This window comes from Sapajus apella, unplaced genomic scaffold (genome assembly GCF_009761245.1).
Source record: "Sapajus apella isolate SASKATOON/1434 unplaced genomic scaffold, GSC_monkey_1.0 scaffold14, whole genome shotgun sequence".
Lineage (NCBI taxonomy): Eukaryota > Metazoa > Chordata > Mammalia > Primates > Cebidae > Sapajus > Sapajus apella.
In genome coordinates this window covers 7,325,390-7,347,620 of record NW_022436954.1, presented here as the reverse complement: position 1 = coordinate 7,347,620, position 22,231 = coordinate 7,325,390, and the positions used below count along the sequence as shown (strand labels likewise).

At 46.5% G+C, this 22,231-nt stretch overlaps 1 protein-coding gene across 12 annotated transcripts in view; it reads left to right on the top strand.

Moving 5' to 3' along the window:
- Positions 1-1,008: 1,008 nt before the first annotated feature.
- Positions 1,009-22,231, top strand: part of MARK2 (microtubule affinity regulating kinase 2) — a 71,143-nt gene continuing 49,920 nt past the window's right edge. For 3 of the 12 annotated variants that reach the window (XM_032283022.1, XM_032283030.1, XM_032283023.1), the window contains exon 1: positions 1,011-1,672. In XM_032283022.1, coding sequence (XP_032138913.1) covers positions 1,619-1,672 — 54 coding nt within the window. In that variant the 5' untranslated portion in view covers positions 1,011-1,618. Of the gene's footprint in view, positions 1,673-22,231 lie in introns of all 12 variants that reach the window. The other 9 variants (XM_032283026.1, XM_032283025.1, XM_032283032.1 and 6 more) reach the window with 7 other exon arrangements.

Sequence of the window (22,231 nt, the reverse complement as noted above, 5' to 3'; positions counted from 1 at the left end):
TTGACCTCGTGATCCACCCGCCTCGGCCTCCCAAAGTGCTGGGATTACAGGCTTGAGCCACCGCGCCCGGCCAGAGTTTCACTCTTGTTACCTAGGCTGGAGTGCAATGACGCGATCTCGGCTCACCGCAACCTCCGCCTCCTAGGTTCAGGCAATTCTCCTGCCTCAGCCTCCCGAGTAGCTGGGATTACAGGCACGCGCCGCCATGCCCAGCTAATTTTTTGTATTTTTAGTAGAGACGGGGTTTCACCGTGTTGACCAGGATGGTCTCGATCTCTTGACCTCGTGATCCACCCGCCTCGGCCTCCCAAAGTGCTAGGATTACAGGCGTGAGCCACCGCGCCCGGCCTCACGCAGCATTTTCACTTGGCAGAGCTGGGGCTGAACTGCAGGACCCTGGACACTCCCGCATCCAGTGCAGAGGACGCTGCCCTGGGCCTGCCTGGGGCCTTGCCGAGCCCTGCGGACTAGATGCGGGATTCATAGAAGCCAAGATAGACGATGGCAAGTGGTGGATAGGGGGCAGACAGGCAGTAGACTGATTCTGCACTTGACAGGTATGTTGATAGGCTAGATCATAAAAGGGAGGTGGATTTTATGAGCTGACCGACAGACGGACAGAAATGCAGACAGGAAGTTGCTATGGAACCAGAGGATGCTAATCGCAGGGACGGCTAACAACTTTGTTTTGTATTTAGTCAAATCTCAAGCACGGACAGGTGACCGACGCTTCCTGTTCAAGATTTGAAAATACCCGAAAACTGACGGAAAGACACGAAGCGAATCAGACTCCGAGAGCCACCCAGGGAAACGACCGAGGGCTCGGAGGGCCTCGGGTGTTGCCGGAAATGGCCGACGACCGCCCTCAGCAGCGCGGCGGGAGGGGGCGTGGCCGGCTCAGCACGCGGAGCAGCTTCGGGTGTTTCCGGAAACTGCCGAAAGCCCTCGAAGTGGGCGGGGGAAGGCCGGTGGGCGTGGCTGGATGGTTGTGTAAGGGAGCGGAGGGGTAGATACCCGGGGTGACTTCGTGAATTTCCGTAAACAGAGCCGAAGCTTCGTCCTCGGAATCAAGGAGGTGCGCGCGTCCCCGGGGGTTACCTTCTTCGGCTGTTTCCGGAATTCACCCGTAGTCTGTGGCCGGGAGGAGAAGGCGCGCTCCACCTCCCTTTTCTAGCCGCTTCGGATGTTTCCGGCTGCTGCCGGCGGAAAGAGCCGAGGGCCGGCGGTGGTGGCGGCCATGTTGGGAGCAGCAGGTCCGGCGGCGGCTGCCTGTGTGCCGGGCGCGGAGCAGTGCCGCTGAGGGCAGGGGAGGAGCGAGGCAGGCGGCCGGCTGCGGCGGCAGAGAGTAGGCGGAGCGGCGCGGCCCGGCCGAAGGGCGGCACAGCCCAGCCGGGGGTCGGGGGGGTGCGGTCCGGAGCCGCTCGGAGCCGGCGCGGCCTAGCCCGAGCGGCGCATCCCCGGGCTGGCGTGAGCGGCTGCCCGGCCTCCCCGCACCCCCGGCCGGGGCCCATGCGGCGGGTGCTCCTGCTGTGAGAAGCCCCGCCCGGCCGGGCTCCGCGCCTTCCCTTCCCTCCCTTCCTCCAAGCTTCTCGGTTCCCTCCCCCGAGATACCGGCGCCATGTCCAGCGCCCGGACCCCCCTACCCACGCTGAACGAGAGGGACACGGAGCAGGTAAGGAGCCCTGAGGGCTCCCTGAATTCTTTGGCTGGGCCCCTTGCACCTTGCGGAGCCTCCTCCCTCTACTCTCCTTGTGCCCCTGCTGCCATCCTGCAAGCCTCGGCTGCCCTGTCATCCGGCTCTCGGCTCCGGCCCCGCACATCCCGCTTCCGAGTCCTGACCTGGGACCCACCTTGTCCTGACTCCAAGCTGTACACTTGTCTTTCTGCCAACCCCCCTTCTCCCCTCACCACCCTCCTGCGCTCTTCTGTGTCACCTCCCCAGCTTCCCTTTCTCTTCCCTTTTTCTCTCAGGGGCCTTTCTGGTCTTCCTCCACCCACGCTTAAAGCAGCCACCCTCCTGCCCCTCGAATAGCAGCACCCCGCGATTTGCCACAGATCTTTGTCCACCTCTTCCTTCGTCTCTCCTGCCTTGCTTCCCCTCCGCCCGCACCGGTTCTGCTAGTCTCTGGTTATCACCCTCAGGGTCCTTGCTCTGGACTGTGCTCTCGATCTTGGCCCCTTGCGGTTCCCTCATATTTTCTACCCTGCTTCGTCGTTTTCCAAATTGTGCTCTCCCTCTTGCTTGCAACCCACCAGCTCCACCCTCATCACCTTTCCAAATCCTTCGCCTACTCTTTGCTCATCACTTTCCCTTCTTTTCTCCAGGAGCTCCCTGAATCCTGGCGCTGGCATTTGTCGCTTCCGTGTTTCCCACAGCTGTCATGCGCGTAGTTTTCCCACAGGTTGCCTTTGGGGTTCCAATCATCACTCCCTTCAGAGTCTTTGGATCCCTCTTGTTCTCTTTCCTCCGAGTTTGGCTTTTAAGTCTCTGGGCCTCCTGTTTCTCTCTGTGAATGCTCTACCAGCCTTCTGGGCTCTTCCTCCCAACGGAAAGACACTTGGCCCCACCGTGTTAACACAACCTGTTGCTCAGTCTTTTCCCGGACCTCGCTGCATCACAGTTTTTGCCTTTCTGTCTGTACACTGGAACACAAACCATGATGCCTTTCCGTGTCTTCACTCCCGTGCCTGGCACTTCTCAGAGTATCTTCCTTGCTTGTTGCCTTCCTGTTTCTCTACCCTCACCCCATCTTCCTTACTGTGCCTTTTAATCAGGGTTGCCCTGCGTCTCCACGTCAGTTTCCTGACTTCTTCATGTCGTATGTGTCCCCCACCATGCTTGGATCCATTCTGTTCCTATCGGCTAGTCTCTGTAATTCCCAGGAAGTCCAGGTGTTTTGCATGCTAGTTTCTTGAGCTACACCTCAGCCTCACGACTCTACACGGTCCCCCCTCGTCCTGGCAATCAGTGCTATGGTTTGTCACCCAAGTCTTAGTCTTTCTGGGTCATCTCAGTTTTGAGCAGAGAGGCATTCACTTTCCACCACTCCCCTTCACCGACTCCAGCGTCCTTTGCTGACTGCTCTGTGGAGAGTCCCCTGCCTGTCACACCTTTATTGGTGGAGAACTTTCCTAGGTCAAAAAACTTGACTTGAAAAAGGAGCGCGTCTGCCCCAGGGCTGCTGTGCTTTTTGCCTTCTTTCCCCTCATTCCATCGTTTAGGTTTCCCTTTTACTCCCTTCTTTCTTTGTAGCCCAGTAGAGCAGTTGTACTCTTGCATGTGAAGATTCTTCTCTGAAAAATCTTACCTCCTTTCATTTACTGTGTTTTTCTGTTTTGTCACCCTCTGGCTCTCTGCAATCTGGGCAGTTGGGAACTCAAGAGAAGTTCTAGACAGAGTTTTTCTCTGCAGGGTTGACCCTTTTATTACTTGTGGATTATTTGCTTCTGGGGGTGAAATAGGGGTTGAGAGGGAGGGATGGTTGATTTCCATTTCATCATTGGGTTTGGCAGCTGGTTCTGCATGGGACAGAGGTCTTTGGAGAGAGGAGCGTGTTCTCTGTCTCACAGTCTTTCTCTCCCTTGCTTGCCAACTGTGTCTTTCTCCTTACTGGGAATCACTTTCTCTAGGTCCTCTTGAGGTTGCTTATTCCATCCTTTTTCCTCTCACAACGTTTGTTTGAGCAGGTAAACCCTGCCTAACTAGAGAACTTTCCCAGACTGTTGATCATGAGCTGGTAGAAGGAGGCCAAGTGACTGACTGGCACCCTCAGGCATTTGGGGAGTGGCGGTGGAGTGCCTGCTCTCTCAGTGAGGCTGGTTGGGGGGCATTGTGTTCAGCAGAGCAGAGTAGCAGACTGCCTCAATGTGGTTTCTTTGTGCCGTTTACTAAAGGTAAATGTCTTACTGCCATGGTGTTTTTCTTGTGATGCGTGTGTTGATTTCCTCTCCTCTTTACATGCCTAGCATACTGCTGAGCATATAGTAGGGAATCCACCGTAGTGCATATCCACTGATTTCATGATAGCAGCAATCGGTGACCATTTTGGAATGTAAGTAAGCTCTTTGCTCTTTGCTAACTTTGCCCAGAGCAGTAGCTGCATACATTGTCATCCTGTTCCAATTATGAATTTACCCATCCTATTTCTACTCATTATGGACTTAGATTCTCCTTAGCCCTTTATACCTTCTGTTGTTCTCAGGGTAGCCAGTCACAGTATTGACTTAATATTAAGCCTCATTCCAGTAAAAGCAGGAACTTTGGAAAACCTTGGATGCACCTATTCCATTCACATTCCTGTATTCTTTTTTTTTTTTGAGGCAGAGTCTTGCTCTGTCTCCCAGGCAGGATTGCAGTGGTGTGATCTTGGCTCACTGCAATCTCTGCCCCACTGGTTCAAGCAATTCCCCTGCCTCAGCCTCCAGAGTAGCTGGGACTACAGGTGTGCACCACCACGCCCGGCTAATTTTTTGTATTTTAGTAGAGACAGGATTTCACCATGTTGGCCAGGATAGTCTCAATCTCCTGACCTTGTGATCCACCTGCCTTAGCCTCCCAAAGTGCTGGGATTACAGGTGTGAGCTACCGAGCCCAGCCTGATTTTTGTATTCTTTAAAACAGGAAAAAGGAGAAGCAGCAGCTCCTCAGGTCACAAGGCCAGGAATATCAAACACTGGCCTTCGAGAATAGAGAACAGATCATGCCACCAAGTGAAACCTCTTCTTGGTCCTGTTGTGATTTTAGCTAAAGTGGTCATGGAAGCTTGGTCATTACTGTAGTCTTAATGTTATTTTTTTAAAAAGGGGATTTAGTTGGGCTGATTTCCTCCCCCTGAAAGTTCTCTGTCACCTTATTTAAATTATTTAAACTGGTTTTACCAGAAAATAGGTAAACAAACACCACTGGTTGTCTCCAGTCTCTTTTCTTGCTCTTCCTCTCCGTCTTTAAAAATGTGGGTGATGAGAACCTGTTTCCAGGAGACCTTTGATCACATCTGAAACACGCAGACACAAAATATTGAAGAATAAAAATAAACCTTGCGTCGCAGAGAGTGCGAGTTTGCTGTTGACTTTGCTTATAACAGTGAAAGTAGGAGATTAAAAAAAAAGTTGAGTCCGGTTTTTTTTGTTTTTTTTTTTGAGATGGAGTTTTGCTCTTGTTGCCCAGGCTAGAGTGCAATGGCATAGTCTTGGCTCACTGCAACCTCTGCCTTCCGGGTTCAAGCAATTCTCCTGTCTCAGCCTCCCGAGTAGCTGGGATTACAGGTGTGTGCTGCCATGCCCGGCTAATTTTGTATTTTTAGTAGAGATGAGGTTTCTCCATGTTGGTCAGGCTGGTCTTGGACCTCAGGTGATTTGCGCATCTTGGCTTCCCAAAGCTGTGGGATTACAGGCGTGAGCCACCACGTCTGGCCAAGCTCTGTCTTTAAGATGGTTTTTGTAACATCTGATTCCAAATGTGCTTTTTCACAGCCACAGACTTCTTTTGCAGAAGGAGGGTTCTAATCTGGGGCTGGTAGTTTTGGGGATTCTTCATCTGTGAGCTGAGCTTTCTGTTCACTTCTTTTCCAAATGGTTCCGCTGGCCTAGAAGCTTGGCAGTTGTGAAAGCAATCAGCAAGATGACTGTTTGTCTTCAAGCCAGCAGCAGCAGTAACAGGCAAGCCTGGAGAAAGGTCCAGCTTCCAGACTTCACCTGCTTAAGTTTTCCATAACATCTGGGGGGAGAGGCTACTCAACTTGAGACCTGCCCCACCTCTGGGCCTCAGAAACTGTGAGAGAGGGATTAAGAGAAAACTCACCCCACTTCTGCTGCAGTGGGTAAGGGAGGGGGCTGCTGTCAGGCTTCTAGGCAGTGAGTGGCATTGTTTATTCTCTCAGTTCTAGGACAGGGAGTTTGGAAGTACTGGTGAAGAAAACTAAGTTACAAGATCTGGTAAAGAACAGCTGAACCACTCCAAACACACTATTCATTGGACCCCAGTCTTGACTCTGGAGGTGTGTGTGTGTGTGTATTTTGACGGGGGGACAGAGTCTTGCTCTGTCGCCCAGGCTGGAGTGCAGTAACACAGTCTTGGTCTCACATTCACTTGGTCAACCTCCGCTTCCTGGGTTTAGGTGATTCTCTTGCCTCAGCCTCCTAGAGTAGCTGGGACTACAGGTGCCCACCACCACACCTAGCTAATCTTTGTATTTTTAGTAGAGATGGGGTTTTGCCATGTTGGCCAAGCTGGTCTCGAACTCCTGACCTCAGGTGATCTGCTGGATAAATATGTTTTTTGTTTTTGGTGTCACTTAGGTAGATTGGCTCAGCTAGCTAGCTTCTCACTGCACACTCTGAGCTGTTCAGCAGTGTGCCCTGGTGCTAATTCTCACTCTGTCCTTTGATTCTGGCCAAGTTGCTACCTTCTGGTCAGGAATGTAAATGAATGTTAGATCAAATAGTGTCACTTTCAGCTTGACCCTAGAGATCAGGAAGGAAGTGTTAGAGCAAGGGCTTTGGGAGTCCTTGGAGTTCATAGAATTACCATATTGTAACTTTTGGACCTGGTAAAAGTAACTTTACCTAGTAAATTATCATAATTTCTCTCTCTGGTCAGGCACCATGGCTCACACCTGTATTCCTGGCACTTTGGGAAGGTAAGGCAGGAGGATTGCTTGTGGCCAGGAGTTCAAGACCAACCTGATCAACAAAGTGAGACTCCATCTCTACAAAGATTATTTTTAAATTTAGCTGGGCGTGGTGGTGCATGCCTGTTGTCGCAGCTGCACAGGAGGCTGAGGCAGGAGGATGGCTTGAGCCAGGGAGGTTGAGACTGCATTGAGCTATGTTCGCACCACTGCACTCCAGCCTGGGTGATAGAGCGAAACACTATCTCAGAAAAAAAAATAATAATTTTCTCCAATTTGTGGACTTCGGGAAGTAGCTAAGCAGATAGATAAAAGGCAGTTGTTGAAACTTGGCCCTGCTTCAGATTAAAATAAAATTTACACAGGGATAACTGAATCTTTCAGACTAACCAAAGATTGGGCTGGAGATTTTTCTCAGCATAAATGTCCTAAGCAGATTTGGTGCCTGTGAGGTATGAAAAGATTGAGACTTGTTTGCTTAAGAGGTTTGCAGGGTTAGAGCTCTTGGGAGTCAGAACTTCTCAGACTAGATTGTTTCCCTTTTGGACAGAACAACCCAATTCTCAGTGGGCATTTGATCAGGACTAACCCAGGCCTTCATGAACTCTTTCCCATTGAGCACTTAGCCACCTGGCTGGCATTTCTCTTCTCCCGGGAGCTTCCATGAGGTTCCTACATATGTATTATGTCGACTTGAATGAATATTTTATGCCTAGAGTGCAGCCAAGCCTCAGACTTTGTGGCCCATTATCGACAAATGGGGTAGTGGGTGGGCGCCACCTTTGGCCCCAGGATAGCTTCTCTGCTAAATGGACTCCCCCCAGCAGCACTTGAAGCCCATTAATGGATTGGGATGAAGTAACCTCAGCAGATGGAAAGGGTGAGGAGGGTGGTCATCGTCCTTCCCCGAGACTGCCTGATGAGGCTTTCCTACAGTAACCAGGACCAGCCTCTACTCCCTCTGCTTGGTTAAGCTGTGGATTGGAGCTGTCAGGCCTCTGCTTTCAGAAGACGTATGGAAAGGATTTGATTCTCTTTTAGCCATGGTGGGGCTGCCAGTTTCCCTACTTTCCCATCAAAGCAAAAATTGAGAGGGATGTGGAAAGGGTGGGTGGAGTTTAAACCTGGCGCTTCCTCCTTCAGAGGAAGTTCAGCAAAATGACAAACCAGATAGGTGGCTGAATTTCCTTCTCTTGACGGGAGGTTCCAGTATTTGTATGTTTTGTGCTTGAAGCTTGGATTCTCCAGGCTTTTTCCCAGCCTTCATCAAACATGAGTGAGTCACTGAAGTGTTATCTATGCATTTTCCCCCTTCTGTCTCAGCAAAGGGAAGAGTAAGCCTTTACAAACCTCATGGGGGAGGAAGTCACCCTCTTCCCACTGCTGGAGAGCCAAGCTATCCCCAGGTTAACCCTGAAAGTCCTAACTCCTGAGCAGAACATTACTGCCCCCACCCCTTCCTTTTTGGTATAGGCCATTGAAGGTCATTGTTCATCTTTTTTTTTTTTTTTTTTTTTTTTTTTTTTGAGATGGAGTCTCGCTCTGTCACCTAGGTGGGAGTACAGTGGCGCGATCTCAGCTCACCGTAACCTCTGCCTCCCGGGTTCAAGCAATTCTCCTGCCTCAGTCTCCCAATTAGCTAGGACTACAGGTGCATGCCACCATGCCCGGCTAATTTTTGTATTTTTAGTAGAGACAGGGTTTCACCATGTTGGTCAGGCTGGTCTCAAACTCCTGACCTCGTGATCTGTCCTCCTTGACCTCCCAAAGTGCTGGGATTACAGGTGTGAGCTACCGCACCTGGACAAAAAATTTTTTAATAAGTTACCTGGCAGAGCATGGTGGCTCACACCTGTAATCCCAGCCCTTTGGGAGGTCGAAGCGGGCGGATCATGAGGTCAAGAGATTGAGACCATCCTGGCCAACATGCTGAAACCCTGTCTCTACTAAAAATACAAAAATTAGTCCGGTGTGGTGGTGGGCGCCTGTAGTCCTAGCTACTCGGGAGGCTGAGGCAGAAGAATTGCTTGAACCCAGGAGGCAGAGGTTGCGGTGAGCCAATGATGCCACTGCATTCCAGCCTAGATAACACAGTGAGACCCCATCTCAGGATAAATAAGCTTTCTCGGTCCCTGTGGGGGTTCTTCCCGCAGATGTCTGTCTCTGGGTTTGCACTTATTTCCCCCTGCTTGCAGTTATTCCTTACATTTCTCATTAGAAAAGGGCAAAAGTAAATTTATTATTTTTTTCACACCAAATCGTTAGTTTTAGGTTTATAAAACCAAATAATGAACAAATGATTTGGTAGGAGAGGGAGGGAGATGGACGCTGATACTGGTGGCTAGGTATCCCGAGGGACAACTGGTGTGGGCAGGAAGAGGGCTGTGTTCAGTGACTGGCTCCCAGCCACCTTTTTGGCCTTTTTCTTCTTAACATGAGGAAGGCGGAGCAGACCAGGGGCTTCTCTGTAGAACCAGTCAAGCTGGTTTTGGACAGCCTCGGCCTATTTTCTTCTGTGCTCTTTGGGAAGTTGGCAATACAAAGGTCTGCCTCCTTTGGGGCTGTGTTCGATGAGGCGTAAGTTTGGAAGACATCTATCTGTAAACAACCCCTCCTCCCCAAACACTGAATGGGTCTCGGAGCTGTTCCTTCACTCCAGGGAGGAGGCTTTCTCTCACTGTATGCTGAACCTGAAGGCAGCTTTGCTTTATACACCTTTCACTGGAAGCTCTAAGACTCCTTTTCTGGGGCCCCCTTCCCAATTCACAGCTTGGCAAAAGGCCCTCAGCCTGGCCAGGAGGAAGGGACTGGGTCTGCTTTTGGCTCCTCATTTATGGGTCTGGAAGGGGATCAGGACTGCTGACTGCTATTATCTGACTGCTAAATTCAGTGACACCCCAGGCCTTTTTTGGTCCGCAGTGGGACTGTCGGTTCAGGCCTGCTGGGAAAGAAAAGAGAGAAATAATATTTATGCTCTTTGGCAGCTTACAGGCACTTCAGCCACAAGAAACAACCTGTAGAAAAGGGGGGAGCTGCCGGTCACCATGTGTGCCGACACTTCCTGCAATAGCAGTAGGGAGTCTTTGTCAGGGAGCAAGGCCCAGCCAGGTAGGATTGTTTCCCAGTCTCCCAGCTAAGCAGGAAATGCCAAAATATGAAGGTTTAGTAATTAGTATAACTACCTGCAGACAGGGCTCCAGCCTAGACCTTGTCCTTGAGGGCTGGTAGCCCTGTTGGTAATACAGTGAGTTACTCATTGCTTCTGATGACCATTTCAGTAGGAGTTTTGCTTTGGTTTCTGATATCCCATATGCATGGTGGCTCCCTTTTTCTCCACCTTCTTTTTGTTGTTGTTGTTGTTGTTGTTGTTGTTTCTGTTACCACGCTGCAGTGCAGTGGTGCAATCTTGGCTCACTGCAACCTCCGCCTCCTGGGTTCAATTGATTCTCCTGCCTCAGCCTCCCGAATAGCTGGGATTACAGGCATGTGCCACCAAGCCCGGCAAATTTTTGTATTTTTAGTGGAGACGAGGTTTCGCCATGTTGGCAAGGCTAGTCTTGAACTTGTGACTTCAGGTGATCCGCCCTCCTCGACCTCCCAAAGTGCTGGGATTACAGGCATGAGCCACAGCGCCTGGCCTTGTTTTTAAGAGGCAGAGTCTTAACATCTCTTCCTTGAGGGAAAAAAAAAAAGAGACTAAAGTCTCACCCTGTCACTCAGGCTAGTGTGCAGTGGTGTGATCATAGCTCACTGCAGCCTCAAACTCCTAGTCTTAGGTGACTCTCTCACTTCAGCTTGCAGAGTACTGGGACTTCAGGTCACACCTGATCCACTCCGCCTTCTGGAAGTTCACTCACCCCATCACTTCCTGCTTCTTTGCCACAGAAGACTCTCACTGGCTACCTTTGCATGTAGTGTTGAAGGCATTGGGGGTTGTTGCTTTATCTTTTTGCCCATGAAAGTTTGAATTACTGGTTCTCCCGTCACAAGAAGTGGGGTTCCTTAGGCCAGCTCCGTCTCACAAAGCATACTGATTATGTGGAGCTTATGGCACAGTCGAGAGGAGAGTCCAATACTTCCTGACTTCCAATAGGTGGTTCCACTCTGGTTAAGAGCAGGTTTTATGGGCTGGGGGCAGTGGCTCACAGCTGTAATCCCAGCACTTTGGGAGGCCAAGACAGGCAGATCACTTGAAGTCAGGAGTTTGAGACCAGCCTGGCCAACATGGTAAAACCCCATCTCTACTAAAAATACAAAAATTAGCCCAGTGTGGTGGTGTACACCTGTAGTCCTAACTACTCAGAAGGCTGAGGCAGGAGAATCGCTTGAACCCAGGAGGTGGAGATTGCAGTGAACGGAGATGTGCCACTGCACTCCAGTCTGGGCAACAAAGTGAGACTTTGTTTCAAACAATAAGAGCAGGTTTTGTGGCTAGATTTCCTGTATTAGAATCCTGGATCATCCTCTCCTGTGATCTTAGCATCCCTTTGTGCCTGTTTGCTGTTCTGTAAAATGGGAGAAAAGCAGTACCTATCTTATAGGTATAGCTGTTGTGAGTATTAAAAGAGTTAATGAATAGAAAGCACTTAGAATAGCGCCTGGCACAGCAGAATAATCATTGTCATTATTGTTCGAGTTGAACAACACAGTGAATTTTATCTGAGCACAACACAACTCTAGGTCAGTATAAGGGGTGATGTTTGGGATTTCTTTGTAGTCAGTTGAAAAAATGTTGTTCTCCTGGCATCTTCAAGCTACTGGGGTCCTATAGGTGCTTTTTCTAATATATATATATATATATATATATATATATATTTTTTTTTTTTTTTTTTTTTTTTTTTGAGACGGAGTTTCGCTCTCGTTACCCAGGCTGGAGTGCAATGGCGCGATCTCGGCTCACCGCAACCTCCGCCTCCCGGGTTCAGGCAATTCTCCTGCCTCAGCCTCCTGAGTAGCTGGGATTACAGGCATGCACCACCATGCCCAGCTAATTTTTTGTATTTTTAGTAGAGACGGGGTTTCACCGTGTTGACCAGGATGGTCTCGATCTCTTGACCTCGTGATCCACCCGCCTCGGCCTCCTAAAGTGCTAGGATTACAGGCGTGAGCCACCGTGCCAGGCTCTAATATATATTTTTTAATTGTTTATTTTTATGCTGGGCGCAGTGGCTCATGCCTGTAATCCTAGCACTTTGGGAGGCTGAGGTAGGTGGATCACCTGAGGTCAGGAGTTCAACTTGACCTAGTTAGTTTTCTTTCTTACCAATCACGTATTTGAAAAAAAAATGGAATGCTACTGGAGAGATTTATGTACTTCTGAGAGCACTTTCAGCTCATTTTTTTTTTCTTGAGACGGAGTCTTGCTCTGTCACCAGGCCGGAGCACAGTGGCGCAGTCTTGGCTCACTGCAACCTCTACCTCCCAGGTTCAAGCGATTCTTCCGCCTGAACTCCTGGCCATCATGGTGAAACCCTATCTTAAAAAAAAAAAAGATAAAAATATAAAAACTGTTTATTTTTGCTTTTTTTTTTTTTTGAGATGGAGTCTTGCTCTTGTCACCCAGGCTGGAGTGATGGTACAGTCTTGGCTCACTGCAGCCTCCACCTCCCAGGTTCAAGCGATTCTCCTGCCTTGGCCTCCTGAGTAGCTAGGATTACAGGCACCTGCCACCATGCCCGGCTAATTTTTTTTTTTTTTGTATTTTAGGGATGGGGTTTTGCAATGTTGGCCAGGCTGGTCTTGAGCTCCTGACCTTGTGATCCGCCTGCCTTGGCCTCCCAAAGTGCTGGGATTACAGGTGTGAGCCACCACACTTGACCTAGTTAGTTTGCTTTTTTACCAATCACCTATTTGAAAAAAAAAAAAAAATGGAATTCTTCTGGAGAAATTTATGTACTTCTGAGAGCACTTTCAGCTCATTTTTTTTTTTTTTTTCTTGAGACGGAGTCTTGCTCTGTCACCAGGCTGGAGCACAGTGGCGCAGTCTCGGCTCACGCAACCTCTACCTTCCAGATTCAAGTGATTCTTCCGCCTCAGCCTCCCAAATAGCTGGGACTACAGGCGCATGCCAAACGCCTGGCTGATTTTTGTATTTCTAGTAGAGACGGGGCTTCACCATGTTGGCCAGGATGGTCTCGATCTCTTGACCTCATGGTCCACCCGCCTCGGCCTCCCAAAGTGCTGGGATTACAGGCATGGGCCACCGCACCCAGCCTTAGCTCATTTTTTATAAGTCATCAAGATTAGATGGTTTTCTTGATTAGAGAAAAAAAACCACCACCAGCTGCCTGCCTATATTTTTGTGTTGCAAATGATAGTGGTGGATGTGCAGCCTCATCCATGGCTGGAAGGCCAAATCCAAAGTCACCAGAGCTTGGGTTTTTGAGAGTTGAGATCTGAGTGTCAGAGGGGAAGCCCTAGGATTCTCTACAAAGCCCCACCAAGAGCAGGGATTCATTTCATCATGTTCCTTTTTTTTTTTTCTTTTTTCTCTCTCTCTCTTTTTTTTTAAGTGAATGAGAGGTTCTTATGTTGCCTAGGCTAGCCTCAACCGCGAAGCCTCGCTTCCTGAAGCTCCAGGAGAACTGGCCTGAGCTACTGTGGCCCCCTTTTCTTTTTTTTTTTTTCTTTCTTCCCCCACTGCTTTTTCTCATGGGTTCTCGATATGTTGCCTAGGCTGGTCTTGAACATCTGGCCTCAAGTGATCCTCCCACCTTGCCCTTGATGTGAGCCATCACACTCAGCTGTGTTCCTTTCTTCAAGTACAGTATTGACCCTTTGATGACAGGAGAAAGCTCCCTGTTTCTCTTAAAGACCATGTGGGAACTTAACAGCCCATAATTGTAGGTTCCTTTTTCCCTAGTAGAGTGGCCTTCAAGGGCAGGTTCTTGTTACCTCCCTTTCAGAGACCTGAAGGGACACAGGCATTTCTGAGCTGCTCCTGGGAATTTGTGGACTTTGAATCTTGAGCTGAGATTTTGGTCTCCATTGGTTGCTTGTTTATCTTCATTTCTTGCCATTTCTGGAGCCTTCATGCCTTCTCAGAGCAGCAGGTAAGTTGCTTAGTTTTTTCACATTGCAACTGTGGCTGGGGAAAGGTTATAGTGTCCTCTCAGAACTCATGGAGGTGCCAGGCATAGTGGCTCAAACCCCCATAATCACAGTGCTTTGGGAGGCTGAAGTGGGAGGATCACTTGAGGCTGGAGAATCACTTGAGGTCAGCCTGGGCAACCTAGTGAGAGCTCATCGCTACAAAAATTTTTAAATTTTTTTTAAAAAAGAACTCATCAGGAACTGTTTTTTTCATTGTATTTTCCTCTTCCTTTTGCCCCCTCTGCTGACTTGTTTGACTTCCTTTTGTTCTGTTTGGTTTCTTTGAATCCCCTTCCTTCATTATCATGTCCTTGTTCCAGTCATCTCAGGTTTTCATCCTCTCGTTCCACTCTCCCTAACCTGTTTCTGTGCCCTGTTTATGGCATGGCTCAGGATATGAATTTTGGTACTCTGAGATTTCCCTCAGGTATAGCATCCCAGACTACCTGGTTCTTTTTTTCTCTCATTCCTCTGATTTCTGTGCATCTAAGGATTCGCTGTTTTAGAAAACATGTTTGTTTTTTCCTTTTAATGTTTCTGGAGCCACCTCTCTCAGTAAAGCCAGGCTTGGCAACTTATTAGGAACAGCATTCTGGTTTCCCTGGTGACGGGGTTTAAGCTGATTCTAGGCTGTTTCCTCTAACCTATTGGGAATGCCACAAGTATAGACCCTGTCTTGGAAGAGATCTGGAGAGGTACCTGAGAATTTTGGACACTGTGATACTGAATTTGGTTCTAATTGTGGTCTGGAGACCCTCAGACTCTTTCAGGTGATACAGGAAGTCAAAATTCTGCTCATCCTAACATTAACCCATTGTTTCCTTTTTCACTCTCATTCCCTCACCAGTATACAGTGGCATTTTCCAGAGGCTAAATGATGTGTGCTGACATCATCATTCTTCTGGCTAATGAAATGTGTAATTCTCTGTTCTTGTGTTTTCTATATTTTTTAAGGTAGTACTTTAAGGTAAAAATATAGAAGGTTTTACTGATGAACTCAGTTTGTTCTTGGTTACTTCTGTGCTCTTACTAGCTCTCTTTAGTTCTAACTGCTATCATCTTTTGTATACTTCATTACTGTCTAATAAATCCTTATTTTGAAATCTGAACATTTTCCTGCAACCTTCGAGGAAATACAAGAAGTAAGTACTACTTGTGAAACTTGCTTGTAAGAACTTTTAAGAAAACTCCTAACTTCTAAAATTTTATTGACAACTTTAGCACTTTATTTTATTCTAAAATAGAATAAAATTTGTAATATTTTTCTTATATTTAAGGATGGATTGTTGTCTTAAAAAAGGGAGATTAGAAGACTTGCTTTTTCAACCCATAGCTGCAACTTGTATGTTGAAAAATACTGAAATGGACACATCAACAAACATAAAGGAGGACTCTAAAGAAACTGGGCAAAACTGTAAATAAGAACTAAAAGAAAAGAAAACAAATGAGACTATAATGAAAGCTATCTTCTCAGCTTTATAAATGTTCGTAATGTACCTTATTGTGTCTTAGGTGACAGAACATTTTCATATAGTATTATGGTACCAGTTAAGTTGTGACATTCTTTCAAGATCATTTAGAGTTTAAAGAAAAAAGGAATTACATATTTTATGTGTATGTACTATGAGCTCTTTAAGAGCCAAAATTTCTTCCAGCTTTTAAACGAGAAATGAAAAAGTCACTGAAGCCTCTGTCTAACAGGGTAAGTTGCCACCTTGCTTTGGCTGGAAAAGCCCACACAATAGCTGAGAAACTAATGAAGTCTTGAACAGCTGACATTCCTGAATGCCCACTGGATGAAAAGTCAGTAAAATTCAAAGCAGTGCCACTTCAGATGTTACCAGGACTCGTTAAAGATTTAGCTGCGCACATGAAGAGAAAGCTGAGATCTTATTTACAGAATTTTACTTTCACCTTACAAATGAGCAAACCTATAGACGTGGCTCGACTTGCCGTATCAGCACCAACTGCTCATCAAAGAATAATTTATTTTATGTGAATGCTCAGCAACAGATACAAATGGTGATAAATATTCAAAGGGTTGAATAACTTCCTGAATCTCATGATTTCTCCTGGAACAACTTTATTTCCATTTGCGCCCTTGGTGCAGAAGCGGTGGTGGAGAAAACTGCTGGTGCCGTAACATGGATCAAGGAAGTGCCACTGAATTCTACCAGTGGTCATTGTCATGGTCTTCTTTCCCACCAGAAACTTGTGGTTGAAAAACAAAAGCCATTTTTATTTCATAATGTCTTGGATCAAGGACTAAAGACTACTAATTTATTTTTTAATTTTTTTTTTTTTAATGGGGTCTCACTCTGTCACCCAGGCTGAAGTACAGTGGCATAATCTCAGTTCACTGCAACCTCCGTCTCCTGGGTTCAAGTGGTTCTCCTGCCTCAGCCTTCCAAGTAGCTGGGATTACACACCCTGCTAATTTTTGTATTTTTACTAGAGACAGGGTTTCACCATGTTGGCCAGGCTGGTCTGGAACTCCTGATCTCAGGTGATCCATCTGTCTCGGCCTCCCAAAGTGCTGAGATTACAGGCATGAGCTACCATGCCCGGCCAAGACTATTAATTTTTGTTTTATTTTGTTTTGAGACGGAGTCTTGTTCTGTCGCCCAGGCTGGAGTGCAATGGAATGATCTCAGCTCACTGCAACCTCCGCCTCCTGGGTTCTAGTGATTTTCCTGCCTCAGCCTCCCGAGAAGCTGGGATAACAGGTGTGTGCCACCATGCCCAGCTATTTTTTGTGTATTTTTATATTTTTAGTAGAGATGAGGTGTCACCATGTTGGTCAGGCTGGTCTCGAACCCCTGACCTCGTGATCTGCCAACCTCAGCCTCCCAAAGTGCTGGGATTACAATCGTGAACTACTGCACCCAGCCAAGACTATTAATTTTTTTGGTGTCAGCCTTTGTGTGTGTGTGACAAGGTCTCACTGTGTCCCTCAGGCTGGAGTGCAGTGATGCGACCTCAGCTCACTGCAACCTCTTCCTCCTAGGTTCAAGTGATTCTTTCACCTCAACCTCCCCAGTAGCTGGGACTACAGGTGTGCACCACCACACCCGGATAATTTTTCTATTTTTTTTTTTTTTTTTTTTTTTTTGGTAGGGTTAGGTTTCACCATGTTGGCCAGGCTGGTCTCAAACTCCTGACCTCAAGTGATCCACCCACGTCAGCCTCCCAAAGTTCTGGGATTACAGGTATGATCCACCATGCCCAGCCTTTTATTTTACCAACACTTTAGTAAAGGTCTCTTTAGGCTGGACACTGGCTCACACTGTAATCCCAGCACTTTCGGAGGCTGAGGTGGGTGGATCACCTGAGATCAGGAGTTTGAGACCAGCCTGGCCAACATGGTGAAACCTTGTCTCCACTAAAAATACAAAAATTAGCCGGGTGTGGTGGTGGGCGCCTGTAATCTCAGCTACTTGGGAGGCTGAGGCAGGAGAACTGCAGTGAGCCAAGATCACGCCATTGCACCCCAGCCCAGTCTGTTGCCAGCCCAGTCTGTCAACATCGAGACTCCAAAAAAAAAAAGGGTATTCCAAGTGGTGAAATACAAAGTATCCATGAAGCATTGCTGCTGTATGCCAAACTTGAGGAAAGCACTTGTGTTGAAGCTGAACCAGCTGCAGGGATCATAATTTTTTCTTGAAAGAACAACTGATGGACAAACTAGAGTTGTTTACGTGGACATTTTCATGAAAATGAACAAAGTGAGCCTGTCAGTGTTGCCATTGATAAAATTCAAATTTTCAAGTGAAAATTAGAATTTTGGAACGCTTATGTCTGCTAAAACTTTTCCGAGATTGGTAGTAAAATTAATGAGTATGATTTTTTTGATACTGTGTGAAATGTCAGTGTTTGGAAATTCTGCACAATTCAGTGAAGAAATATTTTGTAGATTGCTAGTGGGTAAAAGAGCCATTCAAAGTGCAGGATGAGGCCAGGCATGGTGGCTCATGCCTGTAGTGTCAGCACTTTGGGAAGCTGAGAAGGGAGGATTGCTTGAGGTCAGGAGTTCAAGGCCAGTCTGCGCAACATGGCAAGACCTCATCATCTCTGCTAAAAATTTGGAAAATTGGCTGAGCATGTGGTATGTACCTACAGTCCTAGCTACTCGGGAGGCTGAGGCAGGAAGATCACTTGAGCCCAGGAGGTCAAGGCTGTAGTAAGTCATGATTGTACCACTGTATTCCAGCTTGGGCAACAGAGTGTAACCTATCTCAAAAAACAAAACAAAACAAAACAAAACCCGAAGTGCAGGATGACCAATGGATTTTAATGTAAAAGTATATGAAAAGTTCGTTGATAAAATTTCAGATTCCACATTGCAACTATCCTTTAAAAACTACCACTTGTTAATTTTGATGTAGTACCAAAGAAGAAAATGTTCAGTATCTGAAAGGCTTTTGAACTCAACTACATGTCTCTGTGAAGTGAGATTGTCTTCATATACTTCAACCACAACAACTTATCAAAATACATTGAATGCGGAAGCAGATGTGAGAGAGAAGTCAGCTGTCTTTCATTAAGCCAGACATTAAAGAGAGGGGCAAGAATGTAAAGCAGTGCTACTTTTGTCATGAAATTTCGTTTTATTTTGGAAAATCCAGTGTTTTCATTTAAAAAAGGTTATTAGCATAAATATGTAGGTTAATTATCTTGAATGAATTAATTTTTTTTAAATTAGTTTCAGTTTCTAATAAGATAGCTGTGGATAGCTGTAAGCCACTTAGAATATTTTTATAGTCCTCAATAATTTTTTAAGCATATAAAGAGTTCTTGAGACCAAAGGTGAGAAAACCATAGTATAGACATAACTTGGGACTCTGGTCTTGATTGGTTGGTTGGTTACTTGCTATGACTTCATAAGAAGCCCTTGTTTTGCTGGTTCCCAGCCCCAGTATAATCCCTGCCTGGGCCTTAAAGAGGCATTCATTACTTTGGTTTGCAGTTCTTCTGGTTCCAGAAGCTAGTTCTCTGTGATGTGAGAGATTTTGACCAAAGATAACTGATTTCCTCCTTCTAATACATACAGCATTGGCCCTGTGGGGTTTGTTGGGTTTTTTTTGTTGTTGTTCTTTTAAAATATGTGGCGTGTTTATTCTTTTTCTCCTCTTTTTTCTTTCTTATTTTTTTTTTAATTTTCCGTTTTCACTCCTTTATTATTTATTTATTTATCTATTTTGAAACAGAGACTTGCTCTGTCACCTAGGCTGGGGTGCAGTGGTGTGATCTCGGCTCACTGAGGCCTTGACCTCTTCAGGCTCAGTTGATCCTCCCACCTCTGCCTCCCAAGCAGCTGAGATGACAGGTGTGCGCCACCACACCGGTCTAATTTTTGTACATTTAGTAGAAACAGTGTTTCGCCATGTTGGCCAGGCTGGTCTTGAACTTCTGGCCCAAGTGATCCACCCACCTCGGCCTCCCAAAGAGCTAGGATTACAGGTATGAATCACCACACCCTGCGTTATTTTTTTTTTTTTTTTTTTTTTTTTTTTTTTTTCTTCGAGACGGAGTTTCGCTCTTGTTATCCTGTTTGGAGTGCAATGGCGCGATCTCGGCTCACCGCAACCTCCACCTCCTGGGTTCAGGCAATTCTCCTGCCTCAGCCTCCTGAGTAGCTGGGATTACAGGCACGCGCCACCATGCCCAGCTAATTTTTTGTATTTTTAGTAGAGACGGGGTTTCACCATGTTGACCAGGATGGTCTCGATCTCTTGACCTCATGATCCACCCGCCTCGGCCTCCCAAAGTGCTGGGATTACAGGCTTGAGCCACCGTAAACTTTTTATAGTCATCTCTTTTTTGTTCTTTTTGTTTCTTTAATTTGCTAGTATTTGGGTTTTTTTTCCTTTTTTTTTTTTTTTGAGACAGAGGTTTATTCTGTTGCCAGGCTGGAGTGCGATGGCGTGATATCATCTCACTGCAACCTCTGCCTCCCGGGTTCAAGCAATTCTCCTGCCTCAGACTCCCCAGTAGCTGGAATTATGGGTGCCTACCAGTGTGCCTGGCTAATTTTTTGTATATTAGTAGAGACAGGGTTTCTCCATATTGGCCAGGCTGGTCTCAAACTCCTGACCTCAGGTGATCTGCCCGCCTCGGCCTCCCAAAGTGCTAGGATTACAGGCATGAGCCACTGTGCCCGGCCCTGCTGTTGTGTTTTGATTGCATTATAAGATTAGTTCATCGGGTGGACGTCCTTTGGTATATATTTAGTTTTGGTTTGGAAAATAAGTTTTTTATTAAAAATAAGTCATTTATGTTTACATGTGATGAGTTTATTCATGTTCTGTTAAGTGAATTGATACATATTTAAATTTTTCCTTATCTGAATTTCTAATATAGTAAATATTCATAGAATTCATATAAGCAAAACCTTCTAGGTCTTCAGTTATTTTTCAAAAGCAAAGAGTCCTGAAACCAAAAAGTGTAAGAATCATAGTTGTAGACAAAGCTTGGATTGGTTCTCCATGACTTTAGTTGATCAATTTATTTTTATTTTTTATTTTTTAAGACAGGTTCTCACTCTGTCACCCAGGTTAGAGTGCAGTGGCATGATCTCAGCTCATTGCAGCGTCAATATCCCAGGCTCAGGCAATCCTCTCGTCTCAGCCTCCCAGAGTGCTGGGATTATAAGGCATGAGCCATTGTGCCTGGCTATATTATTATTATTATTTTGTTTTGTTTTTTGAGATGGAGTTTTGCTTTGTCACCCAGGCTGGAATGCAGTTGCACCATCTCAGCTCACTATACCACCTCCTCCTCCTCCTCCTGGGATCAAGCAATCCTCGTGCCTCAACCTCCCAAGTAGCTGGGATTACAGGTGCACATCACCATACCTGGCTAAGTTTTGTATTTTTAGTAGAGACAGGGTTTTGCCATGTTGGCTAGGCTCCTGGCCTCAGTTGATTTGCCCGCCTCAGCCTCCCAGAGTGCCAGGATTATAGGCATGAGCCACTACACCTGGCCCTGTAATATAATTTTACGTGAGTTAATAGTGTAACATTTTATCAGTTTTAACTTTAATACAATAAATATCAGTAACTATCACCCACAGGAACAAAGCCATTTGATGTCATCAGTAAGAGTGTAAAGGGTTTCCAGAGAGTATGAGAACTCTTTTGTAGACAGAGATAGGACTCATAATCCCTGTCTTTGATTGGTTGATTACTTGGTATGACCTCATAATGAGCCTCTGTTTTGTAGTTCCTGGGGCCCTGGCTGGGCCTCAGGAGGGCACTTGCTGTCTTGGTTTTCAGTTATTCTAGCTGAGGAAGCTGGTTCTCAGTGACCTCACAGACCTTGGCCAAAGTTGGCTCATTTCCTCCTTTGAATACATAGCATTACTTTTTTTTTATTCCATTAAAAAGATCATTTGGCTTACTTCGATTTTCTTATGACAGTAGGTTTGTGTGTGTGTGTGTGTGTTTATAACTTATATGTTGGCTATTGGTCAATTCCAAATTTGAAAACTGCAAAGCTTGCATAGTGTCTATCCTTAAAGAACCTTGGTGACCACAATAGCTGAGGGCTGGTAGGCTGTAGTCACTAAGGCCAGACATCCAGTAGTCTATTCCCTGGGTGGCTGGAGAGGTGACGTACTTTGTTTCTTTTCCTTTTGTACTTGACTCTTTTTAACCCGTGTTTCTTTGTTCCTTTCTTTTCTTTTGAGATGGAGTCTTGCTCTGTCACCCAGGATGGACCTCTGCCCCCCGGGTTCAAGCAGTTCTCCTGCCTCAGACTCCCACGTGGCTGGGATTACAAGTGCCTGCCACCACACCTGGCTAATTTTTGTATTTTTAGCAGAGACAGTGTTTCATCATGCTGGCCAGGCTGGTCTCAAACTCCTGACCTCATGATCCACCCACCTCGGCCTCCCAAAGTGCTGGGATTACAGGTGTGAGCAACTATGCCCAGCCAGTCTCTCTTACGTAGGTATACTTTATGTTGTCCTGTCAGAGGTAGGCATATTTGGAGTGTTTGTAGCAGGGTGTGAACTTTGTATTTCTTGACAAGTCCTTATGTGACAGGGAAAATTGTAGTAGTATATAATCTCTAAACTACCCTGTAATTCTCAGCCTTGTTCTTTTGCATATACTCATTGTCCAATTTCCATAGCACCTCTAACTTTTACATCTTCCCTAAGTCCCACAAATAATAGGCCTCGGGCCTCCTCTAATAGTCACTTTGACCAACTTTAAGCAAATCTTTTAAAACTCATGTTGGCTGGGCGCAGTGGCTCACGCCTGTAATTTCAGCACTTTGGGAGGCTGAGGTGTGCAGATCACAAGGTCAAGAGATCAAGACCATCTTGGCCAACATGGTGAAACCCTGTTTCTATTAAAAATACAAAAATTAGCTGGGCCTGGTGGCACGCACCTGTAGTCCTAGCTACTTGGGAGTCTGAGGCAAGAGAGTTGGTTGAACCTGGGAGGCAGAGGTTGCAGTGAGCTGAGATCTCGTCACTGTACTCCAGCCTGGGCAACAGAGCGAGA